Source organism: Meles meles, chromosome 4 (assembly GCF_922984935.1).
Source record: "Meles meles chromosome 4, mMelMel3.1 paternal haplotype, whole genome shotgun sequence".
Taxonomy (NCBI): Eukaryota; Metazoa; Chordata; class Mammalia; order Carnivora; family Mustelidae; genus Meles; species Meles meles.
This window is the reverse complement of record NC_060069.1, coordinates 115924464-115941958: the sequence shown is the minus strand read 5'-3', so window position 1 is coordinate 115941958 and position 17495 is coordinate 115924464. Positions and strand designations below refer to the sequence as shown.

The 17495-nt window shown below is 41.1% G+C and overlaps 1 protein-coding gene across 1 annotated transcript in view; it reads right to left on the bottom strand.

The window, feature by feature from the left end:
* DCBLD2 (discoidin, CUB and LCCL domain containing 2) overlaps positions 1–17147 on the bottom strand; it is a 96277-nt gene extending 79130 nt beyond the window's left edge. Inside the window, exon 1 of the mRNA XM_046003482.1 lies at positions 16630–17147. Within this exon, the coding sequence (XP_045859438.1) occupies positions 16630–16834 (205 nt within the window). The 5' untranslated portion in view covers positions 16835–17147. The remainder of the gene's footprint in view (positions 1–16629) is intronic.
* Positions 17148–17495: the final 348 nt, after the last annotated feature.

The following is a 17495-nucleotide window of genomic DNA, read 5'->3' as shown; positions in this document are numbered from 1 at the left end:
GCTAATTCTGTCCTGGCCTCATGTCTTTCCCTGCCCAGACTGGACCTCACACCCAGTATTAACTACCTCTTCCTGACACATTTACTTCCTCACCACCGTGTCCTTCCTGAGTTTCTGCCCATCAAACCCTCAACCCTGGATCATATGACTCTCTTGGCCAAGGAGCTGAGCACTACACTGGAAAAAAAAAAATCACAAAGTCCAAGGGGGAGAGGTGTCATTGGACTGGAACATGGGTTCCAGTCTCAGATGGGCACTCAAAGCCACTCAGTATTCTCTTTCAGTGGTTCTCAGATTTTGTCAACATTAGAATCACCTAAGGGCTAGTTAAAGGTTCTCAGGTCCCCCTCTCTATCTCGACAGATTCTAATATACAGGTCAGAAAAATTATCTTAACACTTGGAAATTAGTTTAAAAAAAGGGGGGGGGGAGTGAGCAGCACATGTTTTAAATGTCACAGAAGCCAGAAGCTGCCCAAGGATTATAGAGCAAAGTACTTGGTTGGACTTGCTATTTATTGCTGCTTAAGGGTCCCAGTTTTAGTTACATGATAACATTTAGCTTGTTGTCTGGTAGAAAGGCAGATCACTTTTGTACAGTTGAAAAGATAATCCCAAAGGTTATTGTTTATGACCCTATCGGCCCATCAACCAGCTTCAGCCATCTAATCTAGCAATCATATCCTAAAATGATAAACTCCTAGTTTCTCAAGTATTCTCTGGACAGGATTTAACATCTTACTGGTTCCCTCATTAATGAATGAACTGAATAAAATCTTTGATATACATTCATTTTACATTTGCAAGGCAGGTATAATTTTGCCTCTTTTGCAAATTATAACCAGTAAAACAGCTCTACAGAGCAGCCTACGTTTTACATTTTAACAAATCATCACAAATACTAACAACAACAGCAACAAAATACCACAAAAAACTCTTTACATCAGTGTCCCCTAATAGTTACCATCTTCTTGCTCACTTTTCCTTTCTTATATAGAGAAATTTCTTCTATTCTCCATAACTGACATTTTACTTTGTCTCCTATTCTAAATCTGAATGCACTGCTACGGGTTGGATCCCTTCCAAAGAGATATGTTTAGGTCCTAATTTCTGGTAACAGTGAATATAATCTTAATTGGAAACAATGTTTTAGCAGATCTCATCAAGTCAAAATGAGGTCATACTGGATTAAGATGGACCCTAATCCAATGACTGGTGTCCTTATAAAAAGAGGACAGTCTGGACACAGGAAGGACATTACGTTAAAGAGGCAGAGGTGGGAATGATGCAAAGGAACTCTGAAGATCAAAACTGCCAGAAGTTAGGGAAAGGCAAGGAAAGATCGTTCCCCCACCCCCAGCATCTTCAGACAGAGTATGGCCCTGCTGATACCCCAATTTCAGAATTCCAGCTTCCAGAACTACAAGACAGTGAAGTTCTATCATTTTAAGCATCTGAATTTGTGGTAATTTGTTAGGGCAGCCCTAGGGAACACAGACCTACCTCACCAATAAAACTATTCACTAAAGCAGCCAGTCTCCAAGCCGCCAAAAGTCCAAGAATACTTTTCCATCCTTATCATTTATGACCTTTCTATATTATCTGGCTTTGCTGATCCTTCCTTCCCTCCCACCTTCCTTCCTTCCTTTCTATCTTCTCTCCCTCCTTCTTAAAATTCTTCTTCCCTGGCTCAGTTCTTTATTTTTTTACTTATGTGAGTCACCATACAGTATGTCATTAGTTTTTGATGTAGTGTTCTAAGATTCATTGTTTGCGTATAACACCCAGTGCTCCACGCAGTACGTGCCCTCCTTAATAATACCCATCATTGGGCCAACCCATCCCCTCACCCTTCTCCCCTCTAAAACCCTGTTTGTTTCCTAGAGTCCATAGTCTCTCATAGTTCATCCCCCACTCCGATTCCCCCCTCTTCATTTTTCCCTTCCTTCTCCTAATGTCCTCCATGCTATTCCTTATGTTACACAAACGAGTGAAACCATAATTGACTTTCTCTGTTTGACTTATTTGACTTAACATAATCTCCTCCAGTCCCATCCATGTTGATGCAAAAGTTGGGTAGTCATCCTTTCTGATGGCTGAGTAATATTCCATTATATATACGGACCACATCTTTATCCATTTGTCTGCTGAAGGGCATCTCAGCTCTTTCCACAGTTTGGCTATTGTGGACATTGCTATGAACACTGGGGTGCATATGGCTCTTCTTTTCACTACATCTTATCTTTGGGGTAAATACCCAGTAGTGCAATTGCTGGGTCATAGGGTAGTCTATTTTTAATTTTTTTGAGGAACCTCCACACTGTTTTCCAAAGTGGCTGTACCAACTTACATTCCCGCCAACAGTGCTAAGAGGGTTACCCATTCTTCACAACCTCTCCAACATTTGTTGTTTCTTGCCTTGTCAATTGTTGCCATCCTAAGTGATATAATGTGGTATGTCAGTGTGCTTTTGATTTGAATTTCCCTGAAGGCTAATGATGAAGAACTTTTTCCAAGTGTCTGTTAGCCACTTGTATGTCTTCTTTTAAGAAATGTCTGTTCATGTCTTCTGCCCATTTCTTGACTGGCTTATTTGTTTTTTGAGTGCTAAATATAAGAAGTTCTTTATAGATCTTAGATATCAGCCCTTTTTCTGCAGTGTCATCTGCAAATATCTTCTCCCATTCCCTGGGTTGCCTCTTTGTTTTACTGACTGTTTCCTTTGCTGTTCAGAAGCTTTTTATCTTGATGAAGTCCCAAACATTCATTTTCACTTTTGTTTCCCTTGTCGTTGGAGACATATCTTGAAAGAAGGTGGTGTGGCCATTGTCAAAGAGGTTACTGCCTATGTTCTCCTCTAGGATTTTGATGGATTCCTGTCTCACCTTGAGGACTTTCAACCATTTTTCTTTGTGTATGGTGTAAGAGAATGGTCAAGTTTCATTCTTCTGTATATAGGTGTCCAATTTTCCCAGCACCATTTATTGAAGAGACTATATTTTACCATTGGATATTTTTTCCTGCTTTGTTGAAGATTAGTTGACCATCGAATTGAGGGTCCATATCTGGGCTCTCTATTCCGTTCCATTGATCTATGTGTCTGTTTTTGTGCCAGAAACATGCTATGTTGGTGAGCACAGCTTTGTAATATAGCTTGAAATCGGGCAATGGGATAGCCCCAGCTTTTTCTTTTTCAACATTCCCTTGTCGATTTGGGGGGTCTTTTCTGATTTTTAGGATTTTCTGTTCCAGCACTTTGGAAAATTATCTGTTTAGGATTATCTGTTCCAGCACTTTGAAAAATGCCATTGATATTTTGACAGGTATGGCACTGAAAGTGTAGATTTCTCTGGGCAGCATAGATATTTTAACAATGTTTATTCTTCTGATCCATGAACACGGAATGTTTTTTCATCTTTTTGTGTCTTCTTCAATTTCCTTCATGAATGTTCTGTAGTCCCTAGAGTATAGATTCTTTACCTCTTTAGTTGGGTTTATTCCAAGGTATCTTAATGGGTTTTGGTGCTATTGTAAATGGAATCAATTCTCTAATTTCTCTTTTGATAGTTACATTGTTAGTGTATAAGAAAGCAACTGATTTCTGTGCATTGATTTTTGTATCCTGCCACGTTACCAAACTTCTGTATGAGTTCTAGTAATCTGGGGTGGACTCCTTTGGGTTTTCCACATAAAGTATCATGTCATCTGTGAAGAGAGAGTTTAACTTCTTCTTTGCCAATCTGAATACCTTTTATTTCTTACTGGTGTCTGATTGCTGTTGGTAGGACTTCTAGTGCTATGCTGAATAACAGTGGTGAGAGTGGACATACTTGTCGAGTTCCTGATCTTAAGGGAAAGGCTCTCAGCTTTTCCCCACTGAGAATGTTATTTGTTGTGGGTTTTTCAGATGGATTTTATGAAATTGAGGAATAGTCCCTCTATCCCTATACTCTGAAGAGTTTTAATCAGGAAAGGATGAAGTATTTTGTCAAATGTTTTTTCTGCATTGAGAGAGCCATATAGTTATTCACTCTCCTCTTATGTGTTCTATCACACCGATTGATTTGCATTGCAGGGATGAAATCCCACTTGGTCGCTGTGGATAATCCCTTTAATGAACTGTTGGAGCCTATTAGTTAGGATCTTGTTGAGAATTTTGGCATCCATATTCATCAAGGACATTGGTCTGCAATTCTCCTTTTTGATGGGGTCTTTGCCTGGTTTGGGATCAAGGTAATGCTGGCCTCACAGAATGAGTCTGGAAGTTTTCCTTCTGTTTCTATTTTTTGAAACAGCTTCAAGAGAACAGGTAGAAGAAATAATTTCTTCTTTGAATGTTTGGTGGAATTCCTCAGGGAATCCATCAAGTACTGGACTCTTGTTTTTTGGGAAGTTTTTGATCACTGCTTCAATCTCGTTACTGGTTATTGGTCTATAAACAATTTCTTCTTGTTTCAGTCTTGGTAGTTGATAGATTTCCAGGAAAGCATCCATTTCTTCCAGGTTGTTTAATTTACTGGCATATAATTGTTGATAATAGTTTCTGATAATTGTTCTATTTCCTTGGTATTAGTCGTGATCTCTCCCATTTCATTCATTATTTTATTAATTTGGGTCTTTCTCTTTACTTTTGGTATGCCTGGCCAGTGGTTTATCAATCTTGTTCTTTCAAAGAACCAGCTTCCAGTTTCATTGATGTGTTCTACTGTATTTCTGGTTTCTAATTCATTGGTCTCTGCTCTTATTTCCCTTATCATGGGTGTGTTAGGCTTAATTTGTTGCTGATTCTCCAGTTCTTGAAGGTATAAAGATAGCATATTCTGGATTTTTCCATTTTTTTGAGTGAGGCTTGGATGGCTATGTATTTCCCCCTTAGAACCACCTTTGCTGTATCCCATAGGTTTTGGATCAATGTGTTCTTATTCTCAGTGGTTTCTGTTTAAGTTCTTCTTTGATTTCCTGGTTGACCCAAACATTCTTGAGAAGGATGGTCTTTAGCTTCCAAGTTCTGAATTTTTAAAAAAGATTTTATTTATTTATTCTACAATAAATAGAGAGATACAGAGCACAAGTAGGCAGAGTGGCAAGAAGAGCGAGAGGGAGAAGCAGGCTCTCCACTGAACAGGAAGCCCAATGTGGGGCTCGATTCCAGGGCCCTGGGAACACGACCTGAGGCGAAGGTAGCTGCTTAACCAACTGAGCCACCCAGATGCCCCCTCCACTGAGTGTCTGAATTTCTTCCACACTCTTTCTTGTGACTGAGTTTGTTTCAAAGCACTGTGGTCTGAGAATATGCAGAGAATGATCTCATTCTTTTCGTATTGGTTGAGACCTGATTTGTGACCCAGTATGTGGTCTATTCTGGAGAAAGTTCTGTGTGTGCTCAAGAAGAATGAGTATTCTGTTGTTTTAGGGTAGAATGTTATGTATCTATCTATGAGGTCCACCTGGTCCAGTGTGTCAAAGCTCTTGTTTCTTTGTTGATTTTCTGCTTAGATGATCTGTCTATTGCTGAGAGTGGAGTGTTGAGGTCTCCTACGATTAATGTATTATCAATATGTCCCTTTATTTTGGTTAACAGTTGGCTTATGTAGTTGGCTGCTCCCATGTTGGAGGCATAGACATGTACAATTGTTAGATCTTCTTGATGGACAGAGCCTTTAAGAATGATATAGTGCCCTTCTGTATCTCTAACTACAGGCTTTAGCTCAAAATCTAATTTGTCTAATATGAGAATTGCTACCCCAGGTTTCTTTTGAGGTCTGTTGGCATGAAAGTTGGTTCTCTAACCCTTCACTTTTAGTCTGGATGTATCTTTATGTTCAAAATGAGTCTCATATAGACCTCATATAAAAGATCCTGTCTTTTTGTCCAATCTGCAACCCTGTGCTCATTTTAGGTAGCATTTAAGCCATTCACGTTGAGAGTTATTATTGAATGATATGATATTATTGTCATGTTGCCTGTGAAGCCCTTGTTTCTATAGATGGTCTCTTTAAATTTCTATTCTCAATCACTCTTGGCATCTTTCTGTTCTTATAGAACCCTCCTTCATATTTCTTGCAGGGCCAGCTTAGTCACAAATTCTTTGAGTTTCTGCCGGTCATGGAAGCTCTTTCTCTCTCCATCCATTCTAAACAAGAGCCTTGCTGGATAAAGTATTCTTGGCTTCATGTTCTTCTCGTTTAGTACCCTGAATATGTCTTGCCAGCCCTTTCTGGCTTGCCAGGTCTCTATGAACAGACCTGATGTTAATCTGATGTTCTTCCATCTGTATGTAAGGACTCTGTCCCTAACTGCCCTTAAGATGGTTCCCTTGCTTCTAAGTTTTGTGAGTTTTACTACTACATGCCGGGGTGTTGGTCTGGTCTCCTTGATCTTGGAAGGAGTCCTCTCTGCCTCTAGGATACAAATGCCTGTTTCATTTCCCAGATTAGGGACGTCCTCAGCAAAGATCCACTCAAATATATCTTCTAGACCCCTCTCTTTCTCCACCCACTCAAGGATCCCAATAATTCTGACACTGAAAGGTTTCATGGCATCATTTATTTCTCTAATGCTGTTTTCAGGGATTTTAAGCTATTTGTTCCAGGCCTCCTCCTGTTTCTTCTTTTCTATCAGTTTGTCTCCTAGATCCCTAACTCGATCTTCTGCCTTGTTTACCTAGCTGCTAAAGTATCTAGGTTAGATTGGATCTCATTGATAGAACTTTTAAGTCCTGCCAAATCAGCTTTCATTTCTGCCTTTAGAGAATCTATGTTGTCATTAATGGTTTTCTCTATCCTAGCTATTGTCTGCATAACTGTTACCCTGAAGTCTATTCCCAACATCTTGCTTATATCCATATCCATATCCATTAGTTTGGTGGGAGAGGTCACAATCTCTGAATCTTCCCTGTGTTGGGGGTTCCTCCTCTTAGTCATTCTGTTGAGGGGTAGTTGAGGGACTGTATGGAGTCTAAGTTATTGACGACAACCATGTAAGATGCACCTGTTTTATAGGGACCTTAGGGTTGTTGGCCCCTTGTTCTTCCAGCCTGTCTTCTGGGGGAGGGGCTGCCATACTGTTACTCAGGCAACTCTGTTTGGGCTGAGTTGCCCTTCCCCCTGGGGGGGCGGGCGATCGGCTCAGTGAAAACCGGTTTTTTGGAGCTTTTGTTCTCTGGTGACTTTTCCTGGCAGCTTTCCATGTCTCTTCCAAGAGCCAGAGCAGAAGTGACCACATCCAAACCTCTGTCTCAGAACAGAGACTGTAGTCTGTTCTTCAGTGAGCTCTCCAGGCCACATTGTCTCGTTTCTGTCTGTGCTTCTAAAAACTGCAGTCCTGGGTTGTGTGTCCCACAACAGCACTCCCAGTCCTCACTTCCAGGTCCAGGCGCATCTCTATCCTTTGTGATTTTAAAACCGCCAGCCACCCCCAGTTCACATGCAGTGCCCTAAAGTCCTTTAGGGGGGTTGCCCTAAAGTCCTTTCCCCACCGCTACCGGTACGTGAGTCTGTGTCCAGTCCCCAGTGGCGGAGGCTTTTGCCTTGCGGCATTGCAAGATCCTGGAGGCTCCCTCCCCCTTCTGTTTATCTCCTGATATCTGCCTGCAGAATCACAGCTCCCCACTTCATACCTTGAAACCAATCACCAGAGATATTCTATTTGTAGAGATCCAGCTATATCTTCTTACATCATAGGCTGATTTCATGGGTGTTCAGAATGGTCTGGTAGCTATCCAGCTCAATTCGGGGACCAGCTGAAATAGGGTCCCCTACTCCTCCACCATCTTTGCAACTTCCTCCTCCTTTCCTGGCTAAGTTCTTTGCACTAACTGCAACTTCTCCAGCATCTTCGTGGACTTATCTTCTTAATACTGACTGCTGTTGTTCAGGTCTTCCCCTACTCTGTATTTTACTAGGGATATCTCCCTACTCTGACTTCAGTTACCATGAAGTCTCCACCCTTTCCCCTAATTCTCAAACCTGTCATCTGCTTACATACTAACCACCTCCGTTTCATATTGAATCACTCATTCAACAAAAATTTACTGATTACCCAAACAGATTTGATCCCAGCTCTAAAACATTCTAGAAAGAGAGGTGAGTTCTATATTTAAAAACAGTTGAGTGTTAAAGAGATATCCTTGCCTAATATTTAAATCCAAGTGTGTCTGATTCCAAAGTATCTGTTTTTTCCGTCCACCAGAGTATGAAATAGTGAAGACAAACAAAGTGCTCAGGTTTTTCAGAGTAAACACAAGCCAAAGCCAAAAAAGGAAAAATCTGACAATTTAAATGATACTTTCAGTAGAGCAGAGACCAGGCTGCAAGGAAATCAGCATTTAACAAGTATTCGCTGTACTCCTGACACCAAGAAAAGGTACAGCACAGATGTAGTCTACTCATTAGAAAGTTCATCACTAAAAAAAGCAGAGATAGAAGGTACCTAGAAAGCAAACAGCTGAGAAGAAAGATGCACATGAGTCAGTGGTAGTTTGAGCATGACCCCAGGTATGGAGTAAAAAACACCATTCAAATTTAAATTACACTAAAACAAAACTTGCATTCCCTGATTAAGCAGTGTTCTGGACAAGTGGAAGATATGGTTTCAGGAAGAAGGAAAAGAGGCAGAAGGCAGTTCTTCTGTGCAGGGATGGGAAGCAGGAGTACAGTTCTACAAAGTGGCACAGTCACACTGTTCCTGCTGAGCAGTAAGCCCCACCAGAGATTTGATTAGTCCTCACTTTGTAGATCTAGTCACAAGGGTCACATGACCTTCTCCAGTAACTTTAAGCTACCCAGAATCAGAGAAGACAGAGGGGACTGGCATGTGAGCCACATTTGGGATCTGTTAAGGACAATGGAAGAGCAAAGAGATGTGGGACCTGGGAGGCTGGGATGCAAAAGTGAACGTAGAGACAGACAAATGGACTGGGTGAAGGCAGAGGAACCTAAGGATGATGTTTTGCTAATTCTTCAGGGTACAAACTCTTGTGTGCCCTCAATGGAAAGTCCTCCAGAATCTTGTTCCCACTGATCTTTCCAGCCTTCATTTTTCATTCGCTTCCTTGGAGACCAGATTACTGAAACTAACTGAACATTCTCCAGGAATTGGAGCTGTCAAAGAAAAAGGAAGCAGGCAACTACTAGAGCCACAACTGGGGGAACTCTGGTAATGCCAGAGGTGGCCACTATATCAGAGTCTGAAAGACAGGGCAAAGGAGTGCACCCAATTTGCTGGCACTGACTTAGACTGTTACTGTTCTTTTTTTTTTTTTTTTAAAGATTTTATTTATTTATTTGACAGAGATCATAAGTAGACAGAGAGGCAGGCAGAGAGAGAGAGAGGGAAGCAGGCTCCCTGCTGAGCAGAGAGCCGGATGCGGGACTCGATCCCAGGACCCTGAGATCATGACCTGAGCCGAAGGCAGCGGCTTAACTCACTGAGCCACCCAGGCGCCCCTAGACTGTTACTGTTCTTAAAGACGACCTACCTGACAAGATTGGCACAAACAGTGTTTCCTAAGAAGAAACCATGGCCATGTGCAGAGGTCTAGAGCAAGGACTCCTCTCACCAAGGCAGCAAAGAAGTCTACCTCCCAGACAGAGGGGAGCTGGAAAACACTAAGCAGAATGTTAGGCCTTGAGCGAGTAGGTAGTAAGTAAGGTTCAACAGGGGGCTCTAGTCTCAGGAGACTGAGACGCGCAGGCTCGGACTGCTAACTGTGCGGAGGAGACAACCGACAAAAGCATGAAGGGTGTGTAGACACCCAGAGACTAACATCAAATCATGTAGCTGGAGCAGCAGCTTCACTCCAGAAATGGGTTCTTAATTCATATTTTTTGAACGACATACATCATGCTAAGTATTAGAAATAAGAAAATCAGTCTAAGTGATTTTCTGCCAGGACAAATAAATATATCCAGTGTGATTACTGAACGAGAAGTAACTGAAAAGCCCTGTCTGGAGATGAGTGTGTGGTGATGGTTAAAGAACTCTTTTCCGGGATAATACCCAAGAAGGGTTCTGAAGGAAGACTAGAAGTTTACTATACAAAGAAAGAAAGACCCCTTTCTCTTTAAGTAGAGAAAATAGCATATATAAAGAAGTCAGCATAGGGAGCAAGGCAAAAAAAACAAAAACAAAAAACCAAGAAAGTATACTTTAGAACAGTAAAAAGTAGCTCAGTCTTACACATAAACTACAGATAAAAATTAAGGGATGCTGGTATGAAATTAAGTCAGGGAGGAAGGGAGAGACCAGAATGCAGGCGGAAAAAAATCACATTTATAGTATGTAAAGGAGTTCGGATTGTATCGTACAGGTCATCAAGAGGCTGCCAGCCACACTGCTCCAGGAAGGCAGACCCCCATGCTTAAGAACATGGCCAGCAGCAACCAACCAGCCAATATCTGCCCCCAATTATTAGGCAGGAGCATGCTAGGCATGGGGTTCAAGATGGAAGCAGGAAGCCACGGGCTTAGAGTCTTGCTACTCATTGCAAGAGGACAGGCTTTTGCACTCCCAGGCTTTCCTGACTTCTTTCTGTTCTGATGCTGTGCTCTTCCTTCTCAAATATCTGTCTTCACTGTGGACTACAAACCTATCAATCCTTTAAAGTTCACTCAGTTAAAACACTTTATCAGCAACCACTTTTTTTTTTTTAAGATTTTATTTATTTGACAGACAGAGATTACAAGTAGACAGAGAGGCAGGCAGAGAGAGAGGAAGGAAAGCAGGCTCCCCGCTGAGCAGAGAGCCTGATGCTGTATTCGATCCTAGGACCCTGGGATCATGACCCAAGCCAAAGGCAGAGGCTTTAACCCACTAAGCCATCCTAGTGCTCCATCAGCAACCACTTTATCTCCTACTTCCTATAAGCTCTTCTTTCCTTCAAACCCACAGCAACAGGCAACTTCCCTTGCTTATTTTTCTATATAATTCAACTTTTCTATATAATCAATAAGATCATTATTTCCCCAACTAGACTGTAGGTTCCCTATAAACAATTACAATGTTTCACTCTTCTCTAAATGCCTCAGAACTGTACTGACATTTGTGCACACATGCCTGGAGGCTCAGAGCTGGTACTACTTCATGCTGCAAGTTCTTAATGAGAGGAAGATAAAGAGTACCAGCATCTTTGATCAACCACAATTTAGTATTGACTGCACACTTGCATGCAACCAGCTCAACAAAAGCCTTGCAAGAAACTTGGCCCATTCTCAGAAAGCAGCTGAGGGAGCCTGTACCTCAGGGGCTCTTCCCCATTAGCTAATCAACATTTTTCTTCCAAGTACATATCCTTCAGAGTACAGGCTGATCTAGAAGATAATGTTTTAGTGTACTTTTAAGATCACCCCACTATCCCATCTGTTTCAGTGGAAACTGACACTCATTAAATACTAGTTTGATTCCCTGTATTTTCTGTCCGTGTGGATTATATTGATTTAATCTACACAATGATCTGGGAAATTAGCATTATGTAGGTTTCTAAGCTAATATTTTGAACTGAAATACCTTTTTAAAGATTCCACCCTCAGTGAAGAATTTAATCAAATGGACTAAGAAAATACTGCAGCAGCAATTCCAAATAGAGTAATTACTTAATAAATAATGTCTTGTGATGAATTTTTACATTTTGAATTTTTTTGCTGTATTTTTAAGTATGCTTGTGTCTTAAATTAGGTTACACAATTAATTTCAACACAATATGTCGAGAACATAACACAACATGACTAAAATTACAACCATGCAAGATTATTATGTAGGTGAATATGGAATAGGAAGAAACAGAAATCATAAATTGATAGATCAGGGGTAGAACTGTGGGTGATCAGCAATTAAGTTTTTGGTTTTGAACTATAATTATCTGTACAATATTTAAAAAATAAAGTGGCAAGGCAGTGGTAAGGTTGTAAACTGAATCCATGAGCCACACAAGAAAAACTGCCAAGTTGTCTCACTTCATATTTCAACAACCACATTTCACTATGTCTATGAAGCTTTCCCTAATCCCAATAAATTTATGTCATCATTCTACATCCATCCAACTAATGAAGTTCAAATAGAAACTATTTGCATGTATTCAATTAATATGCAATATTACCACCTGAACTTTCACATCCTAGGTTCATTTTGTAAAGTATAATCCTAAACTTAAAACTACCTCTATGTACATGTAGCCTTTCCACATCATACTATAATCTCCTGATTTCTTTTTGGAAATTAATTCATTTGTCATTTTCATAGCAGCACTGGTACTTTCACTTACACAGATTTCATGATCTTAAGGTTTTTCTGTTTTGTTTTGTTTTTATGTTAGTCTTCTAGAATGAAGCTCAGATGTTTAGATAGAATTATTAACCATCTCCAGTGGGAAATCGTATTTCCTCTTTGCTTGTAACATACAGAAAGCTACCTAAAATGATGAACCAAAATTTTACAATTAATTTTTCATTTACAAGTTTTAAAAATGGATTTTAAATCTAGTCATTAGCACATGTGGAATTTATGTTATATATCTAATTCTCACTGGGCAACATTAGTTAGAAATAGAGCAGAAAAAGGATGCTTTGATTTTTGCCTCTGAACAAAACTACATGTAAGAGGCCTACTGTTTTATCAAACCAAGCAAAGACAACTGAAAATTCTAAATAAACCTAAAGTTGATATTAGAAATAAGTAAAAATATTTATTACTGAGGGAGATGTGTTCATTTCTGACAATTCACAAATATTGTTAAAAAACTATTTATCTGCATCACAACCAAATAAAGCCATTACTTGACAGAAAAATTTCCCCCACACATTAATTCTGACCTCATTGTGAAATTGAACGACTAAGAATGAACTTGACTTGTTTCATAGATGAGTAAATAAAAATCAATACCTTCACAAATATTTCACATTACTAGGCATAAACAAGTCAGTTTTAATAAATTGTAAAAATTAATTCCCTGATATGTTACCACATTCAAATAATCTAACCCAGAAAGTAGAAGCAAAGCCCTCCAGAACATGAACTAGGAAGCTGAGCTCCTGAGATGAAGGGACACAAATTTCTAGTCAAAATGTAAATCAGGGACACAGAAACAATCATAGTAGACTTTCAACTTCCTATTAAATACATTTATTACAGTAGCAAAGATGCGATCAGCATGATAAATTTGACCAATTTAAGTTTTTCAGACGTGTTACAGAAAAAATATGCTTTTAACAATAAAAAGATTTTGAAGATAAACTCAACATCAAATTTAGATCTTAAGGGGCGCCTGGGTGGCTCAGTGGGTTAAGCCTCTGCCTTCAGCTCAGGTCATGATCCCAGAGTCCTGGGATCAAGCCTCATATCCGGCTCTCTGCTCAGCAAGGAGCCTGGTTCCCCCTCTCTCTCTGCCTGCCTCTTTGCCTACTTGTGATCTCTCTCTCGCTCTGTCAAAAAAATAAATAAAAATATTTTTAAAAAATTAGAACTTAAAAATACAACAGTGGAAGCTGTATCTAAAACACCATCATTGTACAATTAAATGTGAAGAAATATAATCTATAAGTAAATGAAATAATATTGTTTAAAATACATCTCTGTTGTGAAAGGCTGACAAATTTTCAGACCAATGATAAATTTCATTCTGAGCTAAATGAAAAGAGAAATCACTCTGTCAGCAGAAAATCCGCTCAGGAATAGCTATGTATATAGCACTACAGCTGACGCTTGAACAAGACAGGGGTTAAGGGTGCTGATCTCCCCGTGCATAGTCAAAAATCCATCTGTAACATTGGGCTCTCTCCAGGAGCTTACTGCTGACCAGAAAACTGACCAGCCTTACAGGTAAGTCAATTGGCATGTATTCTGTACGTTACTGGTATTATATACTGTATTCTTATAATAATATCTAACTTTTTCAATATTTTAAAAATATTTCTAGGCTATGCAGTTCCTCTGTTTTTTCGGATTGTTGTAAATCTCCAAAAAATCTTCTAATATGTTTATTCGAAAAAAAATTGGCAGCTATCCGTGCAGTTCAAACCTGTGTTGTTCAAGGGTCAACTGGAACGGGAATGAGAATAACATCTGCTACTTTACAATGATGTCTAAAAGATTTTTAAAAATTCCCGAGGTATAGTTCTCTACAACATATACATTAAATGCATTTCTACCTAGACTGGCTAAAGAAAGGAAAACCTAAATATCACAAAACATTTTTTTCACAGCTTATATTTTGACTGTATGTTAACTGCAGAAAATTTGGAAAAGCAAAAAGAAATTACCTACAACTCTACCACCAAAAGGCAACTACTATTACTTCTTTTTAGTGTTCTTCCTAAGATTTCTTACAGAGTAAAAAGTACAGTTTGTCACTTAACACTACAATATGTAGATATTTCCATTATTAAAAATTCTATAGGTGTTTTAAAACACGTCTTCTCATTTTGAAATTAGACTTCTTTTCAGCTCATGTGAGGGAATACCAGTGGACTCCAAAGCATGTCTGTTAGATTAGTTAAGACTGGTTTAAATGCAATTCCACTACAGACTGCATCAGGGTCCTTTGGGTAAAAAAAAAGTTATTTTTAAAAAATAGGGAACTGAAATCTCAAAACTCCTGAGTTTCCAGTAACATATACCCAACTTGTTCTTCTTTATCATTATTAATTTTGAGTTTATGAAGTTGATAATCACTTAAAGCTGTATTATGCTTTTCCATTTACAAAACTCCTACTCCTATGTACTATCATTTCATCTTTGTTAGGCTACAAAATAGGTATTTATTCTCATATCACTGATGTAGAAAACTGAGGTACAAAGAAATTAAATAACTTCACAAAATTTACCCAATCAAAAGAACTAGAAATCAGAGGTCTTTTAAATTACCACCAGCGTTTCTATTTGTGTTTATCTACAGTTTATATAAGACATCACTGTGAAAGAGGACCATTCTTTATTAAAAGGCTGTGCTAAAAACTGAAATTACACCTTGGAAGAAAATAAGGGAATGCTGCATGTTAATTAGGCCTGGTTCATGAAGTTCTGAAGCTTAAGGCAACTGCCTCATGTGGGAAGACATAACTGATTCTATACTGTTCAAAGATTTTTTTTTTTAAACCGATATAAACACTCTCAGTCTAGAAATAAGCAAAACAGAGTATTCTGCTTATGTAGTCACATTCCTTTCTGTATCAACGTACCTTGTATTTTGTGTCACCTTGTATTTTTTGTGTCTCGGTTCCCTTACTTTTGAAATGGGATAACACTATCTATCTTGGATGGGTGTGGTGAGGATTAACTGACTTAATACACATATATCACTTAGAACTGTGCTTGCCACAAAGTAAGTCCCAATTAGCGCTGACTGTAGGTAAGCCTTCTTGTTTTTTGCTTCTACTACTAGGAGGAAAATATAAGCATACACTCTAAAACTTCAGTGGGGGGAAGGATATCACACTTCAATTTATTAAGTACTGATGTTTAAGAATTTAAGAAGATAACCTAACTAAAAACATGAATGCTAAGCATCTGAATTTTAAGTTACACTATGTAGAAAAGTGCCTAGAGCTAAGAGGTCAGTTTACCAAATATATTTTTCTTTATTGTTACATTATACTTCCACATGCCTGTCAAAGTTTCAGCATCTTCATAATGGCAGGCCTATGGCCATGATTCCACACTTCACTTAAAACCATATGAGCAACTTTTCACCGGAACTTAAACATGGAGATCAACTTAAAAATCTTCCCAGCAATAAGGAACAGTCCAACCCATATCCTTCTCACTGCAATAAAGAAGGAAATACAATGGAAAAATGTGTTCAATAACTGATGCCAAACTGATTCAAAAATTGTGGTTCGCTGCCTGAAAATAGTACTAAAGGGTGGGGAGGAATCAGCCTTGCATTCTCTTTCCATTATGATGATTATTCAATAAACAGTTTTGCTCCGTTCTGAAATAGGTATTTCAAGGACTGTGGGTGGGAAAAAAAAAGTTTTGTCACTTTCTGGAAGTTAAAAGGAACCCTTTTAACTCCGAATGCTCCATCTGGGAACACAGCACGTGCCTTGGGTCAGACTGCGTGTCTGACCCAGGCAATCCAGACCACCAACAGGAATAACAGTAAGGTATCATAAAGGGCATGTTCTGAATTTCAGACTTGAAGCTAACCAGAATCAATTCGCTTTTGAACCTGAGCACTTTCACAAAAGATAAGAATTATCGCCACCTGCCTTTAATTGGTTTAAGATGCTACTTAATTACCTTGCCTTTCTACTCCGTCCATCAGTGTAACCTAACTTTAGGGGTCACAACTCCAAAACTTCTCTTTTTCCTCCCAAAGATTTTCCCCAGAAAAACCCAATACCAAAACGGAGGCCTTCAGAGCAGGGTCTCGCTTCTCTCTTTCTGCGGAAAAACCAAAGGCCTTGTCAAAAAGTAAAGCCGCGCCAACTTGAGGGACAACAGGCAGAGCCCACCTTTGCAAATAAACCCAGCGAGTGCTGGGCCAAGTCTGGCCAGGCACCGAAGCGCACCGCATCTCCCCCGTGCATCTGCAGATTCGGCTCCCCTCCGGGAGACCCGGCATCCCGGGGACTCTCCCTACACCCCCGCCGCCCCTGGGGCTCCGCGCGCTGCGCACTGCCCGCGGACCACTCACCTTGTTGGGCTCCGGTGTCCTCGAGTAGCAGGACCAGGATAAGTAGGAGCAGGAGGAACAGAGGCATGGGGAAGGAGGAGGAGTTGCAGAGGGGAGAGAGAGGGCGGGAGAGGGGGAGCGCGGCCCGGGCGGGGGCGGCGACCGCGGCCCGGACTCGCAAACGGTGAGGGCTGCGCCCGGCTCTCAGCACAGCCCGGCTCCCCATCGCGGTGGCACGCAGTCCGCCTGCATACTGCGGGCGCCCCGGGCAAGGAGGCGGCGGCTCCGACTGGAGAGCTAGAGTCACCGCGCGCTGCGCCCCGCGCCGGGACCCTCTCTGCCCCTCGCTCTGCTTTCGCCTCCTCCTCTTTAGTTCCTTCCCTCCGTTCCCTGCCCCGAGACCCCAGACCAGAGCGCAGGGTAAGACAGGAAAGGAAGCAGGGTAGTCGAGCCGCGGAGGAGCTGGGGGGACGCGCCTCCCGCAACGCGTTCCTCAGCCCGACCCCGGCTCTCGCAGCACACGCCCGGGGCTCCGGCTAGCTGGCAGGCAGGCCAGCCGCCCGCTCCCTCGCGCTCCCTCTGGCGCGCACTGACCACGCCTCTTCTACCCGCCACGGCCAATCCGCAGTTGGCTCCGGTCCGTCTCCCTCCGCGCCTCCCAATCAACACGCTCTCTCCTTTGTCGGCCCGTTAGCTCCCCGGCCCACTCCTTGAGCTCAACCGCCCCTCATCTCTCTCCTCCAATCCCCTGCAGCCTTAGCGAGGCGTCCCACCCGCCTCCCCCAATCCGGGTTCCGCCCCCAAGCTCGGGCCCCCGTCAGCCCCGCCCGGCCCGCGCGCCTGTTATTGTTGGGACCGCAGTTCAAGCTGATCTCTCAGAGGCCGCC